Source organism: Mustelus asterias, chromosome 6, assembly GCF_964213995.1.
Source record: "Mustelus asterias chromosome 6, sMusAst1.hap1.1, whole genome shotgun sequence".
NCBI lineage: Eukaryota > Metazoa > Chordata > Chondrichthyes > Carcharhiniformes > Triakidae > Mustelus > Mustelus asterias.
Window position 1 is genome coordinate 135052528 of NC_135806.1, and position 21463 is coordinate 135073990.

A 21463-nucleotide genomic window follows, 5' to 3' on the forward strand; every position below is an offset into this window, starting at 1 on the left:
AAAGCTGAAGATCCAGCATCACGTGAGCACACTGTGCTAAGTCTGGAGAAGGGTCTGTGGGATGGTGGTTAACTTGGAACAGCAGAGATAGCTAGCTGTTAGGAGATATACTGTGTCATGTTTAAGTGTTGTAATTGGTAAAAGTGGCAGGACAGTGGCACAGTGGTTAGCACTGCTACTTCACAGTGCTAGTGGGTTCGATTCCTGACTTGGGTCACTGTCTGTGCAGAGTCTACACTTTTCCCCGTGTCTGCGTGGGTTTCCTCCGGGTGCTCTGGTTTCCTCCCACAGTCCAAAGATGCGTGGGTTAGGCGGATTGGCCATGCTAAAATTGCCCCTTAGTATCAGGGGGACGAGCTCGGGTTATGGAGATAGGGCCTGGGTGGGATTGTGATTGGTGCAGGCTCAATGGCCCGAATGGCCTCCTCCTGCAGTGCCTGATTCTACGATTCTAGTTTAGGGTCTCTGCTTCCACCATCAATTCAGGCAGCGAATTCCAGACACCCACCGTCCTCTGTGTAAAAAGGTTCTTCCTCATGTCCCCTCGACATCTTCTGCCACTTATCTTGAATCTATGTCTTCTGACTCTAGAACTCTCCACCAAGGGAAACAATTTTATCTCATCCACTCTATCTCTTCCCCTTAGTATTTTGTACATCTCAATCAAATCACCCCCTCAGCCTTCTTTGTTCCTTCCCCTTTCTCCCACCCAAGGTAAGAGGTTGTGGACACGAATCAGATTATTTTATCATTTTAAACCCGTCGACCGGGCTACCTCTCAATTTTTTATATCATTTCACATCACGCGACGAGAACAGATTTCCGGTATACAAAGAACAACAAAGAACAAAGAACAGTACAGCACAGGAAACAGGCCCTTCGGCCCTCCAAGCCTGTGCCGCTCCTTGGTCCAACTAGACCAATCGTTTGTATCCCTCCATTCCCAGGCTGCTCATGTGACTATCCAGGTAAGTCTTAAACGATGTCAGCGTGCCTGCCTCCACCACCCTACTTGGCAGCGCATTCCAGGCCCCCACCACCCTCTGTGTAAAAAACGTCCCTCTGATATCTGAGTTATACTTCGCCCCTCTCACCTTGAGCCCGTGACCCCTCGTGATCGTCACCTCCGACCTGGGAAAAAGCTTCCCACTGTTCACCCTATCTATCCCCTTCATAATCTTGTACACCTCTATTAGATCTCCCCTCATTCTCCGTCTTTCCAGGGAGAACAACCCCAGTTTACCCAATCTCTCCTCATAGCTAAGACCCTCCATACCAGGCAACATCCTGGTAAACCTTCTCTGCACTCTCTCTAACGCCTCCACGTCCTTCTGGTAGTGCGGCGACCAGAACTGGACGCAGTACTCCAAATGTGGCCTAACCAGCGTTCTATACAGCTGCATCATCAGACTCCAGCTTTTATACTCTATACCCCGTCCTATAAAGGCAAGCATACCATATGCCTTCTTCACCACCTTCTCCACCTGTGTTGCCACCTTCAAGGATTTGTGGACTTGCACACCTAGGTCCCTCTGTGTTTCTATACTCCTGATGACTCTGCCATTTATTGTATAACTCCTCCCTACATTATTTCTTCCAAAATGCATCACTTCGCATTTATCCAGATTAAACTCCATCTGCCATTTCTCCGCCCAATTTTCCAGCCTATCTATATCCTGCTGTATTGCCCGACAATGCTCTTCGCTATCCGCAATTCCAGCCATCTTCGTGTCATCCGCAAACTTGCTGATTACACCAGTTACACTTTCTTCCAAATCCTTCAGAGGATGTGGCTTTCTCCCTCTGCCCCCTGCCCCCAAATCCTTCACGCCCTCAGGTACCTGGGCATAGTGTGAGCTGTGCACTGCAAGACACAGAGCCAAGGGGATTGGTAGCTGTGCAGGTAAACCTTCCGGCATCTTCCACAAAGGTCTCGGCGATCACAAGACTGCAGATTTCTTCTTCTGAAAGAATCAGGACAGTGACATTTCAGTACGACTTCCTCATACAAAACGTTCTGCTCATAGATGGCATTCTAGCTCGTTGGACATTTTATCAATGTGTTCAACAAGGGAAATCACAAAATAAAGTCAAATTTGAACATCATCTGATATATAAATAATAAATTACTTGGAATGCCAAGACACTTGTCGGCAAATTATGAGTTATAGCCTTGAGTAATGGGCGGCACGGTAGCACAGTGGTTAGCACTGCTGTCTCACAGTGTCAGGAATCTGGGTTGGATGAATGATCCCTGGAATGAAGAGCTTGTCGTATGAGGAATGGTTGAGGACTCTGAGATTGTACTCGTTGGAGTTTAGAATGACGAGGGGGGGGATCTTATTGAAACTTACAGGATACTGCAAGGGCTGGATAGTGGACGTGGAGAGGATGTTTCCACTGGTAGGAAAAACTAGAACCAGAGGGCACAACCTCAGGCTAAAGGGACGATCCTTTAAAACAGAGATGAGGAGGAATTTCTTCAGCCAGAGAGTGGTGAATCTGTGGAACTCTTTGCCGCAGAAGGCTGTGGAGGCCAGGTCATTGATTGTCTTTAAGACAGAGATAGATAGGTTCTTGATTAATAAGGGGATCAAAGATTATGGGGAAAAGGCGGAAGAATGGGGATGAGAAAAATATCAGCCATGATTGAATGGTGGAGTAGACTCGATGGGCTGAGTGGCTTAATTCTGCTCCTATGTTTTATGGGTTCGGCCTTGGGTGACTGTATGAAGTTTTCTCCAGGTGCTCCGGTTTCCTCCCACAGTCCAATGATGTGCGGGTTAGGTGGATTGACCATGCTAAATTGCCCCTTCGTGTTCAAAGATGTGCAGGATAGGCGGATTAGCCCTGGCAAATGCATGGGTGACGGGGCTAGGGCAGGGGAGTGGCCCTGGGTAAGATGTACTTTTGGAGAGTTGGTGCAGACTCAATGGGCCAAATGGCCTCCTTCTGCATTGTAGGGATTCAATGGAATCTATTCTATGCAGTATTCTCTGGAATTCAGGAGAAACAGAGGTACTCCCAATGATGCATAGAAAATTCTGCAGAGGGTTTGGCAGAATAATTACTGAGAAGATGTTTCTTCTGGCTGGAGAGTCTACAACCAAGTGTCATAGATTCAGGATAAGGGGGTGGCCATTTTGGATTTGGATGATGAGGCGTCTCTTCTCTCAGGAGGTTGTGATTTGGAATTCACTTCTTCAGAGGGCCTTGGTTGCATTACAGGAATCAAGAGCTAGAGGCGGGAAGGTAGAGTTAGGGTAGAAGATCAGCCATGATCTTACTGATGAAGCAGGCTTGAGAGGCTAAATGCCTACGCTTGCTCCTATTTACTTTCATAGAAACTAGAAGCAGCAGTAGGCCATTCAGCCCTTCGAGCCTGCTCCACCACTCATTTTGATCATGGCTGATCATCAAATTCAATATCCTGATTCCCCCTTCCTCCCATATCCCTTGATCCCCTTGGCCCCAGGAGCTACATCTAATTTATTCTTGAAATCACATAACGTTTTGGCCTCAATTACTTTCTGTGGTAAGGAATCCTTCTTAAGTAAGTCTGTACCCAGATGGCCTTTATGTGACTCCAGACCCACAGCAATGCGGTTGTCTCTGGACTTCCCACAGAAATGACCTCGCAAGTCATTACAGGAGAGAACAAAAATAAGACTGGCCAGACCACCCGGCATTGACCTCAGCACAGGGTATGACAAATAAAGGTACATGGCACTCCCAGCACATTTATTTCCAAGTCACACACCACCCTGATTTGGAAACATATCGCTGTTCCTTCACTGTCATTGCGTCAAAGACCTGGAGCTCCCTCCCCAACAGCACTGTAGATGTATCTACGTCACATGGTCTACAATGGCTCAGGAAGGCAGCTCACCACCACCTTCTCAAGGGCAATAAAACATTGGTAACAAACACAGGTCTTGCCAGCAACATCCAAATTCCACGAACGAATAAAATAATATATCATTGGAACTCAGAAACATAAGACTTAGGAGCAAAGAAGATAATTTGCTCCTTTGAGACTGCTCCATCATTCGATAAGATGTTGACTGCTCTGATTGTGGTTTGGGGCGGCACGGTAGCACAGTGGTTAGCACTGCTGCTTCACAGCTCCAGGGTCCCGGGTTCGATTCCCGGCTCGGGTCACTGTCTGTGTGGAGTTTGCACATTCTCCTCGTGTCTGCGTGGGTTTCCTCCGGGTGCTCCGGTTTCCTCCCACAGTCCAAAGATGTGCGGGTTAGGTTGATTGGCCAGGTTAAAAATTGCCCCTTAGAGTCCTGGGATGTGTAGGTTGGAGGGATTAGCGGGTAAATATGTGGGGGTAGGGCCTGGGTGGGATTGTGGTCGGTGCAGACTCGATGGGCCGAATGGCCTCCTTCTGCACTGTAGGGTTTCTATGATTTCTATGATTCAATGCCACTTTCCTGTCTGCTCTCCCATAACCCTTGCCTAACAAAAATCTACCCCCACCTTCACCCCATATTTCTCGATCCCTTTAGTCCCTAGAGCAGGAGTCATACCAAGCTGTGATACATCCGGAAAGGATGCTTTCTAAGGTGCACCTGTAAAAGTTGGTGAGAGTCGTAGTGGACATGCCAAATTCCCGTAGCCTCCTGAGAAAGTAGAGGCATTGGTGGACTTTCCGAAGGACTTGGTGAGACCAAGGGTGGAATTTTCCCATCCTGCCTATTAAGGAAACGGTAGCAGGCAAGGACATGGCAAGGTCCAAGCAAGGACCTAGCCTCTAATCCTTTCAATGGAAGTGAATTTCACAGACTAGCAATCCTCTAAAAGAAAGTAAATTTTCTTCATCTCCACCTTAAAAGGGAGACCCTTTATTCTTAAACCATGCCCCCGAGTTCTAATCTCTCCCAGAATCCACCCTGGCAAGTCCCCTCAGGATCTGAAATGTTTGAAAAAGGTCACCTCTCATTCTTCTAAACTCCAATAGATACAGGCCCAAAGAGAGGCGTACGTTAGGTCCAGGCAGCTAAAAATGGAGGGAGCTCTGGAGGAATACAAAGAAAGTAGGAAAGAACTCAAACGAGGAATTAGAAGGGCAAAAAGGGGTCACGAAATGTCCTTGGCAGACAGGATTAAGGAGAATCCCAAGGCATTTCATTCATACGTTAGGAACAAAAGGGTTGTCAGGGAAAAAAATCGGACCTCTCAGGGACAAAAGTGGGGAATTATGCTTAGAGCCCAAAGAAGTAGGGGAGATCCTAAATGAATACTTTGCGTCGGTATTCACAAAGGAGAGGGATGTGTTGACTGGGAGTGTCTCGGAGGGGAATGTTGACCCGTTAGATAAAATCTCCATTACAAGGGAGGAAGTGTTAAGTTTTATAGGGAATACAAAGACTGACAAATCCCCAGGGCCTGATGGAATCTATCCCAGGCTGCTCAGGGAGACGAGAGATGAAATCGCTGGGCCTCTGACGCAAATCTTTGTCTCGTCACTGGACACAGGTGAGGTCCCAGAGGACTGGAGGATAGCTAATGTGGTCCTGTTATTTAAGAAGGGTAGGAAGGATAACCCGGGAAATTATAGGCTGGTGAGCTTGACGTCCGTGGTCGGGAAGTTGTTGGAGAGGATTCTTAGAGATAGGATGTATGCGCATTTAGAAAGGAATAAACTCATTAACAATAGTCAGCATGGTTTTGTGAGAGGGAGGTCATGCCTCACTAACCTGGTGGAGTTTTTTGAAGAAGTGACTAGAATGGTTGACGAGGGAAGTGCCGTGGATGTCGTCTATATGGATTTTAGTAAAGCGTTTGACAAAGTCCCTCATGGTAGGTTGGTGCAAAAGGTTCTTTGTTCTTTGTTGGACTCATGGGATAAAGGGGGAGGTGGCTAGAGGGTGGAGAACTGGCTTGGTCACAGAAGACAGAGGGTGGTAGTGGAAGGGTCTTTTTCCGGCTGGATGCCTGTGACTAGTGGTGTTCCGCAGGGCTCTGTATTGGGACCTCTGCTGTTTGTGATTTATATAAACGATCTGGAAGAAGGTGTAACTGGGGTGATCAGTAAGTTTGCAGACGACATGAAAATGGCTGGACTTGCAGATAGTGAGGGACATTGTCAGAGGCTACAGAAGGATATAGATAGGCTGGAAATTTGGGCAAAGAAATGGCAGATGGAGTTCAATCCTGATAAATGCGAAGTTATGCATTTTGGTAGAACTAATGTAGGGGGGAGCTATACGATAAATGGCAGAACCATAAAGGGTGTAGATACGCAGAGGGACCAGGGTGTGCAAGTCCACAGATCCTTGAAGGTGACGTCACAGGTGGAGAAGGTAGTGAATAAGGCATATGGCATGCTTGCCTTTATAGGACGGGGCAGAGAGTATAAAAGTTGGGGTCTGATGTTGCAGTTGTATAGAACGTTGGTTCGGCCGCATTTGGAATACTGCGACCAGTTGTGGTCGCCACACTACCAGAAGGACATGGAGGCTTTCGAGAGAGTGCAGAGGAGGTTTACCAGGATGTTGCCTGGTATGGAAGGGCTTAGTTATGAGGAGAGATTGGGTAAACTGGGGTTGTTCTCACTGGAAAGACGGAGGATGAGGGGTGACCTAATAGAGGTGTATAAAATTATGAAAGGCATAGATAGGGTGAACGGTGGGAAGGTTTTCCCCAGGTCGGTGGTGACGTTCATGAGGGGTCATAGGTTCAAGGTGAGGGGGGGGAGGTTTAACACGGATATCAGAAGGATATATTTTACACAGAAGGTGGTGGGGGCCTGGAATGCGCTGCCGGGCAAGGTGGTGGAGGCGGACACACTGGGAACATTTAAGCCTTATCTAGATAGCCACATGAACGGAGTGGGAATGGAGGGATACAAAAGAATGGTCTATTTTGGACCAGGGAGCGGCGCGGGCTTGGAGGGCTGAAGGGCCTGTTCCTGTGCTGTATTGTTCTTTGTTCTTTGTTCCTACCTGTCCCAACCTTTCCCCATAAGATAAGCCATCTCAGGAGTGAGTCAAGTCACCTGCTCTGAACTGCTTCGAAAAGAACTGGATTCTTTTTAAATAAGGAGACCAAAACTGTACACAATATTCCAGATGTGGGGCGGGATTTTCCAGCCGCTCTCCCTCCAAGGCCGGAAATTTCCGCCCGAGGTCAACGGGCCTTTGCGTGATCAGCCCTGCCTGCTACGATTCCTGTGGCAGGCAGGACAGGAAAATTCCACCTGTGGTCCCACCAAGCCCTCAGGAAAGCCTGCCAGTGCCTCTACTTTCTCAGGAGGCTAAGGAAATTTGGCATGCCCGCTACGACTCTCACCAACTTTTACAGATGCACCATAGAAAGCATTATTTCTGGTTGTACCACAGCTTGGTATGGCTCCTGCTCTTGGGGCGAAAGGAATCAAGGGATATGGGAGGAAGGTGGGATCAGGATATTGAATTTGATGATCAGCCATGATCAAAAGGGGAGGTGGTGACCTCGTGGTATTATCGCTGGACTATTAATCCAGAAACTTAGCTAATGTTCTGGAGACTGGGGTTCGAATCCCGCCACGGCAGATGGTGGAATTTGAACAGAAGATATCTGGAATTGAGAATCTACTGATGACCATGAAACCATTGTCGATTGTTGTAAAAACACACCTGGTTCACTAATGTCCTTTAGGGAAGGAAATCTGCCATCCTTACCCGGTCTGGCCTTCACGTGACTCCAGAGCCACAGTTCCCGGGCAACCAGGGATGGGCAATAAATGATGGCCAACCAGTAACGCCCATGTCCCAAAAATGAATTTTAAAAAATGAATGGCGGAGGAAGCTCGAAGGGCCGAATGGTCTCCTCCTGCATCTAGTTTCTATGCTTCTATGTATCAAAGCTGAGAGAGGTGATTGTTCGGCCTGAAGTGAATAGGTGGACACCACTAACGTTCGCGCATTCTGTTCCATTAAGAATGATCAGTGTTGAAGCATCTTACCAGGTTCGAGAGCTGATCGAGGTTCTGAGAAACAAACCAGGTCCACGGGCACATGGAACAGAAAATCAGAAACGGTTAGTTAGCTCATAGAATTATGGAAAGGGATTGCTCAACACTTGAGAGTGACGTTTTTACTTTAGACAAAATCTGGACTCAAATTCTGCCGGAAAATGCAGTTTTAATTCTCAAGTTTCTGCTCAAATTCTTTTGCCTGCAGCTGAATATATAATCTGTTATGAACTCATGCAATGGGAGTGTTTGACAATATCATTCTTTTCTATGGTGGCACAGTGGGTTAGCGCTGCTGCCTCACAGCGCCAGGGACCCGGGTTCGATTCCCGGCTTGGGTCACTGTCTGTGCGCGGGTTCGATTCCCGGCTTGGGTCACTGTCTGTGCGGAGTCTGCACATTCTCCCCGTGTCTGCATGGGTTTCCTCCGGGTGCTCCGGTTTCCTCCCACAGTCCAAAGATATGTGGGTTAGGTGCATCGGCCAATGCTAAATTCTCCCTCAGTGTACCCGAACAGACGTCGGAGTGTGGCAACTAGGGGATTTTCACAGTAACTTCATTGCAGTGTTAATGTAAGCCTACTTGTGACACTAATAATAAATAAGCTTTAATCATTTATAATTTTAAAAGATCCCTTATTATCATAGAATCCCTACAGTACAGAAGGAGGCCATTTGGCGCATTGAGTCTGTACCGATAGCAATCCCACCCATTCCCTCTTCCCGTAACCCTACACATTTACCCTGCTAATCCCCTGACACTCGGGTCAATTTAGCATGGCCAATCCACCTAACCCGCACATCTTTGGAGTGTGGGAGGAAATTCTTATATTTAAGAGAGTGGTGCAGTTTGGTTAACCCATCTGAAAATGGACTTGTCACACAATGGTAAAGATTGTTAGACAGCATCTTGTTCACTGTCTGAGAGTGACCAGACTTTAACTTACTGGAGATGACTTAGAAAAAAAAATGTAGAAGCTTCACTAGTTCTATTGGCCGACAGTAGTCAGTTTCTTAGTAAATTAACATCAATACATTCAGAAGCTTTTAAAATGTTCCTGCCGGTGTTCTTGTGACTAAAAAAGTTTCATTTTTAGAGCTCACTTCAAAGACCCGTAAACCCACGCAGAAACTCGCCACGGTGACAAATTTGATTTGGATCCGGGATTGATTTAGCAAGCCCTGCAGGCTCTGGGCAGAATGTGTTTATTTAAAAGCTGCCACGAAAGATCATGGCAACTCGATTTGCATTTAAATTTCCACTATCTGCTGGGCCACTTTGTGGAAATTCTGCTGAGGGCGGCACAGTGGCATAATGCTTAGCACTGCTGCCTCACAGCACCAGGGACCCGGGTTCGATTCCCAGCTTGGGTCACCGTCTGTGCGGAGTCTGCACATTCATCTGCGTGGGTTTCCTCCAGGTGCTCCGGTTTCCTCCCACAGTTCAAAAGATGTGCAGGTTAGGTGGATTGGCCGTGCTAAATTGCCCCTTAGTGTCAGGGCAACTAGCTAGGGTAAATGCATGGGGTTATGGGGATAGGACCTGCGTGGGATTGTAGTCAGTGCAGACTCGATGGGCCGAATGGTCTCCTTCTGCACTGTGGGATTCTATGATCTAAACCACCCTAACCGCATGGAGACTCGGGGCCGTGTGATGTTTAATGAGGTGCATTACTTTTCTGAAGGATCCGGAAGTCTGGAGAGTCTTCAATCTCTGTTCCTTGTCTCAGCCACTGGATTTTAACAGGAGGGGTCCCCTTAACTCGACATTCCAGCACCACCCCCTGGCCCTCAGATGCGGTGATGTCTTGTAAGACCTGAAGTGAGACAAGGTTACCTTTATCGTCCACCTTATTGCTCTATTACAGCTTATTATCCCATAATGCATAGACCATCTGTATATAGCCATGGCGGCCTTCGAAGGTACAGCTATCCACCCATGAAAAATGATACTTATACAAGTAGATACGGTGGTAAAGAAGGCATATGGCACACTTGCCTTTATTGTCCGGGGCATTGAATATAAGAGTCAGGATGTCATGTTGCAGCTTTATAAAACTTTGCTTAGGCCGCACTTAAGAGTATTGCATTCAATTCTGGTCGTCACATTACAGGAAGGATGTGGAGGCTTTGGAGTGGGTGCAGACTCTGTCCATTGACTCTGTCTACACCTCCTGCTACCTCGGAAAAGCAGCCAGCATTCCGGACATTCTCTCTTTCACCTTCTTCCATCGGGAAAAAGATACAAAAGTCTGAGGACACGTACCAACCGACTCAAGAACAGCTTCTTCCCTGCTGCCATCAGACTTTCGAATGGACCTACCTCACATTAAGCTGATCTTTCTCTACACCCTAGCTATGACTGTAACACTACTTTCTGCACTCTCTCGTTTCCTTCTCTATGAACAGTATGCTTTGTCTGTAGTGCGTGCAAGAAACAATACTTTTCACTGCATCCCAATACATGTGACAATAATAAATCAAATCAAATCAAACCAAAAGAAGAGGTTCACCAGGATGCTGCCTGGATTAGAGGGTATAAGCTATAAGGAGAGGCTGGACAGACTAGGGTTGTTTTCTCTGGAGCGGCGGAGGCTGAGGGGAGACCTGATAGAAGTCTACAAAACTATGAGAGGCATAGACAGTGTGGATAGTCAGAATCTTCTTACCCAGCGTTGAAATATCTAATACTAGGGGGCATGCACTTAAGGTAAGAGGGGGCAAAGTTCAAAGGAGATGTGAGGGGCAAGTTTTTTACACAGAGAGTGGTAGGTGTTTGGAATGTGCTGCCAGGGGTGGTGGTGGAGGCAGATATGATAAGGGGCTTTTAGATAAGCACATGAATATGCAAGGAATTGAGAGATATGGACCAAGGGCAGGCAGAAGAAATTAATTTAATTTTGCATCATGTATGGCACAACATTGTGGGCTGAAGGGCCTGTTCCTGTGCTGTACTGTTCTATGTTCTAACCTTTACTTAGTAGCACTTTCCTCTCTGATTTAGAAGGTTCTGGGCTCGAGCCACACAACCTGGACTGACACTTACAGTGTAGCACTGAATGAGACGTTAAACAGAGGGTCCAATCCCTCCCCTCCGATTGGTGGATATAAAAGGCCCCATGGCCAGTATTCTGATGAAAAGCTAGGAGGCTGCTCCTGGTGTTCGGACCAACACTCATTCTTCAACGCTCCTGAATGTTGTGGAATGGGAAACCACCAATCGGAAAATAGGAGCACAGCAGCAACCCAATTGGAATGTGCTGGAATGCCAATTCTTCAATGGTTCGGGGATATGGGTGAAACTGCTTGGAGGTACATAAGAATATAAGAACTAGGAGCAGGAGTAGGCCATCTGGTCCCTCAAGCCTGCTCCACCATTCAAGAAAATCATGGCTGATCTTTTCGTGGACTCAGCTCCACTTACCCGCCCGCTCACCATAACCCTTAATTCCTTTACTGTTCAAAAATCTATCTATCTTTGCCTCAAAAAAGGTACAATAAGATCATCAGATCATAAGATATAGGAGCAGAATTAGGCCATTTGGCCCATCGAGTCTGCTCCACCATTCAATCAAGGCTGATATGATTCTCATCCCCATTCTCCCGACTTCTCCCCGTAACCCTTGATCCCCTTATTGATCAAGAACCTATCTATCTCTGTCTACTCAATGACCTGGCCTCCACATCCCTCTGTGGCAATGAGTTCCACAGGTTCACCACCCTCTGGCTGAAGAAATTCCTCCTCAGCTCAGTTTTAAAGGAGCGTCCCTTCACTCTGAGGTTGTGCCCGCGAGTTCTAGTCTCTCCCAGTCGTGGAAACATCCTCTCCACGTCCACTCTATCTAGGCCTCTCGGTATTCTGTAAGTTTCAATTAGATCCCCACCCCCCTTTTAACCTCCATCGAGTATAGACCCAGAGTCCTCAACCACTCCTCATATGACAAACCCTTCATTCCTGGGATCATTCTTGTGAACCTCTTCTGGACCCTTTCCAAAGCCAGCACATCCTTCCTTTGATACGGGGCCCAAAACTGCTCACAATGTTCCAAATGGGGTCTGACCAGAGCCTTATACAGCCTCAGCAGTACATCCCTGCTCTTGTATTCTAGCCCTCTAGAAATGAATGCTAACATTGAGTTTGCCTTCCTAACTGCTGGCTGAATCTGCAATGTCTATGTTCAGGCTGGTCCCTCGCACAAACAAGCAGATAGATTTCCAGTTTTAACCCGAGGTATATTCGGAGAATAGTGACAATTTGAATCTTTCCCATTGAGGGCAAATGGGCAGTAAAAAAATGAGCAGGTCCATCACCTGCTGATATCCACATCATTCCTGCTATTAACCCCGCGTAGTTTAGTGGGCTGATGAAGTTACCTTACACAAATGGGCACCGTATTGTCAATGTCGTGCCACAGTGGGGCATAGAGACATAGAAACTAGGAGGAGGAATAGACCCGTCGAGCCTGCTCCACCATTCAGTATGATCATGACTTATCCTCCATCTCAATTCCATACTCACATGCTCGCCCCATACCTCTTGATACCTCTCGAGACTAGAAATCTATCAATTTCCTTCTTAAATCCATTCGGTGACTTGGCCTCCACAGCTTTCTGTGGTAGAGAATTCCACAGGTTCACCAGCCTCTCAGTGAGACGCTTCTCCTCACCTCAGTCCTAAATGGCCTATTCTGAGACTGTGACCCCTTGTTCCAGACCCACACCCAGCCAGAGGAAACAACATCCCAGCACCCAGTCTGTCCAGCCCTGTCAGAATTTTATACATTTCCGTGAGATCCCCTCTCATTCTCCTCAATTCCAGTGAATACATGATGTGGAGATGCCGGCGTTGGACTGGGGTGGCCACGGTGAGAAGTCTCACAACACCAGGGTAAAGTCCAACAGGTTTATTTGGAATCACGAGCTTTCGGAACGCTGCTCCTTCCTCGGGTGAGTCAGCGCTCCGAAAGCTCGTGATGCCAAATGAGACTTTAACCTGCTGTTGTGAGACTTACCAGTGAATACAGGCCCAGTCGACTCAATCTCTCCTCGTACGACAATCCTGCCATCCCAGGAATTCGTCTGGTGAACCTTCGCTGCACTCCCTCTATGGCAGGTTTATCTATTTTTAGTTCACAATAGTTCAGGTGTGGTCTCACCAAGGCCCTGTACAGCTGCAGTGAGACATCCTTGTCCCTGTGCCCATGATGGGAGAAATCACTCCAGACCTTCCTGCTGGGAAAAATGGATCTACTGCTGGTCTGAAGAGCTCGGGTGAAGTCTCCCATCGTCATTGCCCACACCTGCATTTATATAGCGCCCACATTGCAGCAAAACATTCCGAGGTGCCTCACAGGGGTGTCAGTAAACAACATTTGACGTAAGGAGGTGGCTGGACAGACGCTTAGTCAAAGAGGTCGACTCAAAGAGGTGTCTTACGTCAGCAGGGAAAAGTAGGGAAGTGGAGATCTCTTGGACGGGAATTCCAGAGCTTCGAGTCTGGGTAGCTGGAGACATGGGTGAGGCGATGAAAACTGAAGAGCGGTTTAGGAGGAGCGCGGAGATCTCGGAGGACCAGAGTGCTGGAGGAGATTACAGAGACGGGAAGGGGTATGATCAGTGAGAGATCTGCTTTCTCTTGGGGATCGAGCCTGGAGGCACAGAAGCCCACCAGCCCTGCTGGTTTTAACGACCAATTTTATTGGCTTTTCATCTTGTTTTCTACCTTGAAGGAGTTTGCGTGTTCTTTGATTTGATTTATTATTGTCACATGTATTAACACACAGTGAAAAGTATTGTTTCTTGCGCGTTATACAGACAAAGCATACCGTTAAATGAGACAGTCCAGAATGTAATGTTACAGTCATAGCTAGGGTGTAGAGAAAGATCAACTTAATGCAAGGTAGGTCCATTCAAAAGTCTGATGGCAGCAGGGAAGAAGCTGTTCTTGAATCGGTTGGTATGTGACCTCAGGCTTTTGTATCTTTTTCCTGATGGAAGAAGGTGGAAGAGAGAATGTCCGGGGTGCGTGGGATCCTTAATTATGCTGGCTGCTTTGCCAAGGCAGCGGGAAATGTAGACAGAGCCAATGGATGGGCGGCTGCCCATGTCTGCGTGGGTTTCTTCCGGGTTCTCCGGTTTCCTCCCACAGTCCAAAGATGTGCGGGTTAGGTTGGGATTGGCCGTGCCAAATTACCCCTTAGTGTCCAAAGATATGCAGGCTAGGTGGATTGGCCATGGTAAATTGCCCCTTAATGTCCCAAAATGTGTAGCTTATGGGGATTAGCGGGGTAGATATGAGGGGTTACGGGAATAGGGACTGGGTAAGATGCTCTTTTGGAGAGTCAGTGCAGACTCGATGGGCTGATTGGCTTCTGCACTGTAGGGATTCTATGATTCCATTCTATGTCATGCGCTGCTCGAGAGCCTATCAACCAAGATGGCACCTGATGCACTTCTGACACAGTTTGGGTTTGAAAGCCCCAGTATTCCACCCGGAAACGGGAATGATAACGTCCCACTTTGCTCCCCTGAGTGGTCACTGTGAAAACAGGTCCCTCCAATAAATAGGATTAAAAAGAATGGAAACTTCTCCATCCCTCTTCATATGCAATTAACTGGGAGAGAACGAGAACCTGTACTTAGAGAGGTGGGTGGAGAGAGAGAGGGAGAGGTGGGGTGGGTGGGGAATCAAAACTAATTGCTGATCCAAGCTTCCAAAAAGAATGGAAAATTGATGGGAATTGGCAATGACTTGTGTGCAAAAACAGGCAATCAGTTTGACAGCCGACACTATAGTTAAGAAAGCCCCACCAACGCCTCTACTTCCTCAGGAGACTAAGGAAATTTGGCGTGTCAGCTACGACTCTCACCAACTTTTACAGATGTACCATAGAAAGCATTCTTTCTGGTTGTATCACAGCTTGGTATGGCTCCTGCTCTGCCCAAGACCGCAAGGAACTACAAAAGGTCGTGAACGTAGCCCAGTCCATCACACAAACCAGCCTCCCATCCATTGATTCTGTCTACACTTCCCGCTGCCTCAGCAAAGCAGCCAGTATAATGAAGGACCCCACGCACCCCAGACATTCTCTCTTCCACCTTCTTCTGTCGGGAAAAGGATACAAACGTCTGAGGTCACGTACCAACCGACTCAAGAACAGCTTCTTCCCTGCTGCTGTCAGACTTTCGAATGGACCTACCTCGCATTAAGTTGACCTTTCTCTACACCCTAGCTATGACTGTAACATTACATTCTGCACTCTCTCCTTTCCTTCTCTATGAACGGTACGCTTTGTCTGTATAGTGCGCACGAAAGAATACTTTTCACTGTATGTTAATATATGTGACAATAATAAATCAAATCAAATCAAATTAAATCAAAAGGATTAGAAACCGGGGGATGGGGGAGGGTGGGGGAATACCCAAGGCAAAGTAAGCATTTCGGATCGAAATAAGTGAGATCGTCGCAGGTTGACATGTGCAAAGCTGAGAGAAGCAGAGCAGAAAGAAACCACATTTTGTGACATTGAAAGGTATCGGGCAACGTGCCAAGGCAGGAACTAACACCCCACCGTGGAATTCAGCCTGGAAACAATGGTGTCATTGTTAGTGTTAGCAGACCAATCCTGCCGGAGAAGCATGTGGGTTCAAGTGAGTCTGCCTTCTCCTGCCCGATTTCTTGAAGGTTTTCTGAAATCCCTATAACTTCAAAACATTGACCTGCAGAGACTGGCTTCCTGTTGGAACAGTGACTAACAGATGCCCCAGTGTTATAGAAAACATCTGTACTCTTATCGAAGCTCCAAACTGAAGGCCGGTTTAGTGATCCTGAAAATAGCCTCTGGAACACTGATGTTAGCGAAATGATATTCCGGTACCTTTCCCCGCTCTGCGTACCGAGTCTGCTCTCATTTCCCCGAGGGCTGAGATAGTTCTGAATCCTGAATCTTGTCAGTGACTGAGCTTCCTCTCTCTTACTTTCCTGTATTTATTTTGACCTTTCGAATCACAGAATCCCTACAGAAAGAGGCAATTCGGCCCATTGAGCCAACACTGGTTCTCTGACACATCATCCCACCTAGGCCCCTATCCCCGTAATCCCACATAGGGTGGCACAGTGGCACAGTGGCTAGTACTGCTGCCTCACAGCACCACGGACCCGGGTTCAATTCCCGGTTTGGGTCACTGCCTGTGCGGAGTCTGCACGTTCTCCCCGTGTCTGCGTGGGTTTCCTCCGGGAGCTGCGGTTTCCTTCCACAGTCCGAAAGATATGTTGGTTAGGTGGATTGGCCGTCCTAAATTCTCCCTCAGTGTACCTGAAGAGGCACAAGAGTGTGGCGACTAGGGAATTTTCTAGGTAACTTCATTGCAGTGTTAATGTGAACCTAATTGTGACGAATAAATAAACTTTATTTACCCTGCTAATCCCCCTAATCTACACATCTTGGGACTCTTAAGGGGCAATTTAGCATGGCCAATCCAGCTAACCTACACAACTTTGGACTGTGGGAGGAAACCGGAGCACCCAGAGGAAACCCACGCAGGCAAAGGGAGACTGTGCAAACTCCACACAGACAGTGACCCAAGCCGGGAATCGAACCTGGGTCCCTGGCACTGTGAGGCAGCAGTGCTAACCACTACGCCACCATGCCACCGTTAGTTCCCTTTCTCACACCCCTTGTATCATTGCGGAGAACTGAGTTGAGGTCCTGCCGGAGTTGCTGGGGAACTTCAATTTAATCAATTAAATAAAGCTGGAATTATAAAACTAGTTGGTCGAGAGCTTCAAGTTTTTATGTGTCCAGATCAACAACAACCTGTCCTGGTCCCCCCATGCCGACACTATAGTTAGGAAAGCCCACCAACGCCTCTACTTTCTCAGAAGACTAAGGAAATTTGCCATGTCAACTGCAACTCTCACCAACTTTTACAGATGCACCATAGAAAGCATTCTTTCTGGTTGTATCACAGCTTGGTATGGCTCCTGCTCTGTCCAAGACCGCAAGGAACTAGAAAACATCATGAATGTAGCCCAATCCATCACGCAAACCAGCCTGCCATCCATTGACTCTGTCTGCGCTTCCCACTGCCTCGGCAAAGCAGCCAGCATAATTAAGGACCCCACGCACCTCGGACATTCTCTCTTCCACCTTCTACCGCTGGGAAAAAGATACAAAAGTCTGAGGACACGTACCAACTGACTCAAGAACAGCTTCTTCCCTGCTGCTGTCAGATGTTTGAATGGACTTACCTTGCATTAAGCTGATCTTTCTCTACACCCTGGCTATGACTGTAACACGACATTCTGCACTCTCTCATTTCCTTCTCTATGAACGGTATGCTTTGTGTAGCGCGCAAGAAACAATACTTTTCACTGTATACTAATATATGTGACAATAATAAATCAAACCAAATCAAATCAAATCAATGAAATTCTCCTCCCTCCTGACCTCTGCGACCCTGGCTAACCCAATCTCCCAGTAACTAAAAATGGTTCTTCCTCGAGTGACAGGGACAAATCAGATAACTTTAATGGGGTTTTTCACCCCCCTTTTTGGCTGAAGAGGATGATAAAAAGGGCTGACCTTTGTAAACACAGGTGGCGAGACTCCATCCTGGACTTGAAGGCAAGGAGTTGGACTCTGGATCTAAATAAAAATAAAATGGACAAGAATTAGAGCATAATGATTGCCAATAAAGGCTGTTGTACTACTTGATTAGGAATAAGTTTAATAATCAGAAATAACTTTCAACTTTCTGATAGCAGCCAATATTGCCAAGAGGGGTGGAATGCCTCATCTTATCAGCTTATATTTTGTCAGCTTGTTTGTCCCTATTGTGGGGACCACGAATTGGATTCAAATTGAATTTAGATTTTGGATGAAATAAAAAAATTTAAAAAATACACTGCCACTTGCTTTTGCTACTTACTGGTGGGCAGCTTTCCAGTTACTTGTGCACTTAAACCAGTGAGGATAAAGTCTACAAGCCAGCTGGTTAGACAGTATTCCAGGGGTACTCCCTTGGTTTGTTAACTGCAATTATATGTCAGGATGCAAGCCACTTCAGAACAAGACATGTCTTCACTGTAAACAAGTTAATGATAGGTCCTAACCAGTCAGTAAAGCAGCTCACAGAACCACAGAATACTGCAGTGCATTTGGCCCATCGAGTCTGCACCGATGCATGGCGGCACAGTGGTTAGCACTGCTGCCTCACAGTCCATGAACTTGGGTTCGATTCCCGGCTTGGGTCACTGTCTGTGCGGAGTCTGCACGTTCTCCCTGTGTCTGCGTGGGTTTCCTCCGGGTGCTCCGGTTCCCTCCCACAGTCCAAAGATGTGCGGGTTAGGTGGATTGGCCATGCTAAATTGCTCCTTAGTGTCCCAGGATGTTTAGGTTAAAGGGATTAGTGGGGTAAATATGTGGGGTTACGGGATAGGACCTGGGTGGGATTGTTGTCGGTGCAGACTCGATTGGCCGAATGGCCTCTTTCTGCACTGTAGGGGTTCTATGAAAGGCCCTGACCTGCCCACCTAATCCCACTTGACCCATAGCCCTGAATGTTACGATGTTCCAAGTGCTCATCCAAATACTTTTTAAAGGATGTGAGGCAACCCGCCTCCACCACCCTCCCAGGCAGCGCATTCCACACCCTCACCACCCTCTGAGTAAAAAGGTTTTTCCTTGAATACCCTCTAAACCTCCCACCCCTCACTTTTAACTTGCGTCCCCTCGTGATGGACCCTTCAACTAAGAGGGACAGCTGCTCCCTATCCACTCACTCAAAGTTTGTCCAATCGAGCGGGTTCTATGGCAAAAGGAACCAGGGATAATAAACCGAACCTTCCCTCCTCGGGAATTTTGTGGCAACCCCAGCATCTGTTGGACTCTCATTTACACTTAATGTTCGACAGACTGAAACACACTCAGTTTTAGCCGGTTCTTTAACCATATGACAGAGCCTAGTCACATTTAAAAGACATTTGGACAGATACATGGGAAGGTTTAGAAGGATATGGGCCAAATGCAGGCAAATGCGGTTAGCCTAGATGGGCTTTTTGGTTGGCATGGACCAGTTGGGCCGAAGGGCCTGTCTCCGCGCTGTAGATTGTATGATTGCAAAACAGAACCGTACAACTAGAGGGAGAGCATTTATATTGTGATTTTGCTATCCCTTCATACCCTAATGATGGGGGATCAGCAATAATCACTGGTTATATATATTTTTTCGTGACAAAACAGTTGACTCCCAACCCATCCTCGCCTCCTCAGAGTACAGAAGGTTACAGGGAGGTTTAACAACATTTATGAGGTGGTTGACGGGGGTGGGAGGATTGCTGACAGAATAAACAGCAAGAACCTGATTCCTTTGCCACATCAGAGTCAGTGATCAGAGGTCATAAATGTGAGATACTTTGAGATAATTTGCAAAGTAACCGGGGAGGAAGTAAGGAGAATGTTGGAGTGAGTTGTGCTGATCCGGGATTCACTGCCTGAAAGGCTGACAAAAGCAGATTCAATCTTAACTCCTAAAGGCTCCCTTGTCCATACTGACACTGACGTGTGACATCTATTGGAAGTGCCATCATCTTTGGGCATTGCACTGACAACAATCTCACCTAGGCCTTATCCCCATAACCCCATTTATTTACCCTGCTAATCCCTCTAACCTACACATCCCAGGACACTAAGGGGCAATTTACCATGGCCAATCTACCTAACCCGCACATCTTTGGAGTGTGGGAGGAAACCGGAGCACCCGGAGGAAACCCACGCAGACAGTGGGAGAACATGCAGACTCCGCGCAGACAGTGACCCGAGGCCATGAAATTGTACCCGGATCCCTGGTGCTGTGGGGCAGCAGTGCTAACCACCGGGCCACCGTGCCGCCCGTTTGTTCAGATCAACGTAAAAAGATCCCTCCCTTAACCAGTACCGATTGATGGGTGTGGATTTCATTCACTGTGTATGGGTGGGATCTTGCTGTGCATGTCCCTCCATGAGGACAGCGTTCACACTGTTCAATTGTGACTCAATGGGTGTGAAGAACTTTGGGACAACTGCACAATGACAGAAAAGGCAACACAGAGTCCTTTTCTAGTCAGTCTTTTAACATGTCGACCAGTAAACAGTCTGCCCAGGTCCGATACAGGTGGGCTCAGTAAGAAGTCTCACAACACCAGGTTAAAGTTCAACAGGTTTATTTGGAATCATGAGCTTTTGGAGCGTTGCTCCTTCATCAGGTGACTCACCTGATGAAGTGTCAGTGCTCCGAAAGCTCGTGATACCAAATAAACCTGTTGGACTTTAACCTGGTGTTGTGAGACTTCTTACTGAGCCCACCCCAGTCCAACGCCAGCACCTCTACATCACTGATACAGGTGATCATTTATTTGGAGGTTGAATGGAGTAGGGGAAAGAGAGTGAGGGGGAGAGAGTGGGCGGGTGGAGGGGTGGGGGGGGGGGGGGGGGGGAGGCTACAGTCTAGGGAACACTGTGAACACAAAATCTCTGAGACTGGGCCATTGCATTTGGAGCCTCCGATGGAGCTGTTTGTGGATATATTGCCAAATGTTGCCATGATTGTGGGTGGAATTTCCTTTACCCCGTCCTCACGGCATGCTTCACCATGGCATTGGCCAGCGGCAGGATCTTCTGGTGGCTGTTTGCCCCCCTCCCTTGCCGGGTAACCACAGCGGGGGCTCGCCGTCACCGCCACTGGGTGATCTCACCGATGGGAACAGTTGCAACAAGTCCTGCCCAATGACTGCAGACGTGTGTCACAGTGACTTCAAGAAAGTTAAGTTAAATGTAAGTCTGGGCTACATTTACATAGCGTCCATTCACAGCCTCAGGCAGCCTTACACTGCTTTGTAACCAACAGAGAGAATGATTAAAACATATCCATCGCCATCGTGCAGAAAACGGAGCAGCCAATCTTCACACAGCAAGATTCCACAAGCAGCAATGTGATCAATGACCAGATAACCCGTCTGATTGTGATATTGACTGAGGGATGAATGTTGGCCTAGACACTGGGGACGGGATTTTCCGGCCACGCTCGCCCCAAGGCTGGAAAATCCCACCCAAGATCAGTGGACCATTGCAAGGTCCGTGTCCCGCCTGCTACTATTCCTGTGGCAGGCGGGACGGGAAACTCCACCCTGGGAGAAACATCCCAAACTCTGCTTCCAAATAGTGACTCAAAACCTTTCGCAATTGCCCAAGAAGGTGGGCGGGGCCTGGGTTTAAAGTTTAATCTGAAAGACGGCACTTACAACAGTGCAGCACTCCCACCTCAGTGCCACTTTAGATTAAATGCTCAAAGCATTGTAGGCACCACTCTGCCACAGCTCACACACATGCACGCACCCTCACACACACACGCACGCTCCCTCACCCACACACGCACGCTCCCTCACACACACATGCACGCTCCCTCACTCGCACACACATGCCCTCACTCGCACACGCACGCTCCCTCACACACACGCGCACGC

At 47.7% G+C, this 21463-nt stretch overlaps 1 protein-coding gene across 4 annotated transcripts in view; it reads right to left on the reverse strand.

Moving 5' to 3' along the window:
- palld (palladin, cytoskeletal associated protein) overlaps positions 1-21463 on the reverse strand; it is a 460036-nt gene that overhangs the window by 182532 nt on the left and 256041 nt on the right. For all 4 annotated transcript variants that reach the window (XM_078215142.1, XM_078215143.1, XM_078215145.1 and 1 more), the window contains 4 exons: positions 17547-17609; positions 9638-9779; positions 7955-7978; positions 1842-1964 (listed from right to left, as the gene is read on the reverse strand). In XM_078215142.1, coding sequence (XP_078071268.1) covers positions 1842-1964; positions 7955-7978; positions 9638-9779; positions 17547-17609 — 352 coding nt within the window. The remainder of the gene's footprint in view (positions 1-1841; positions 1965-7954; positions 7979-9637; positions 9780-17546; positions 17610-21463) is intronic.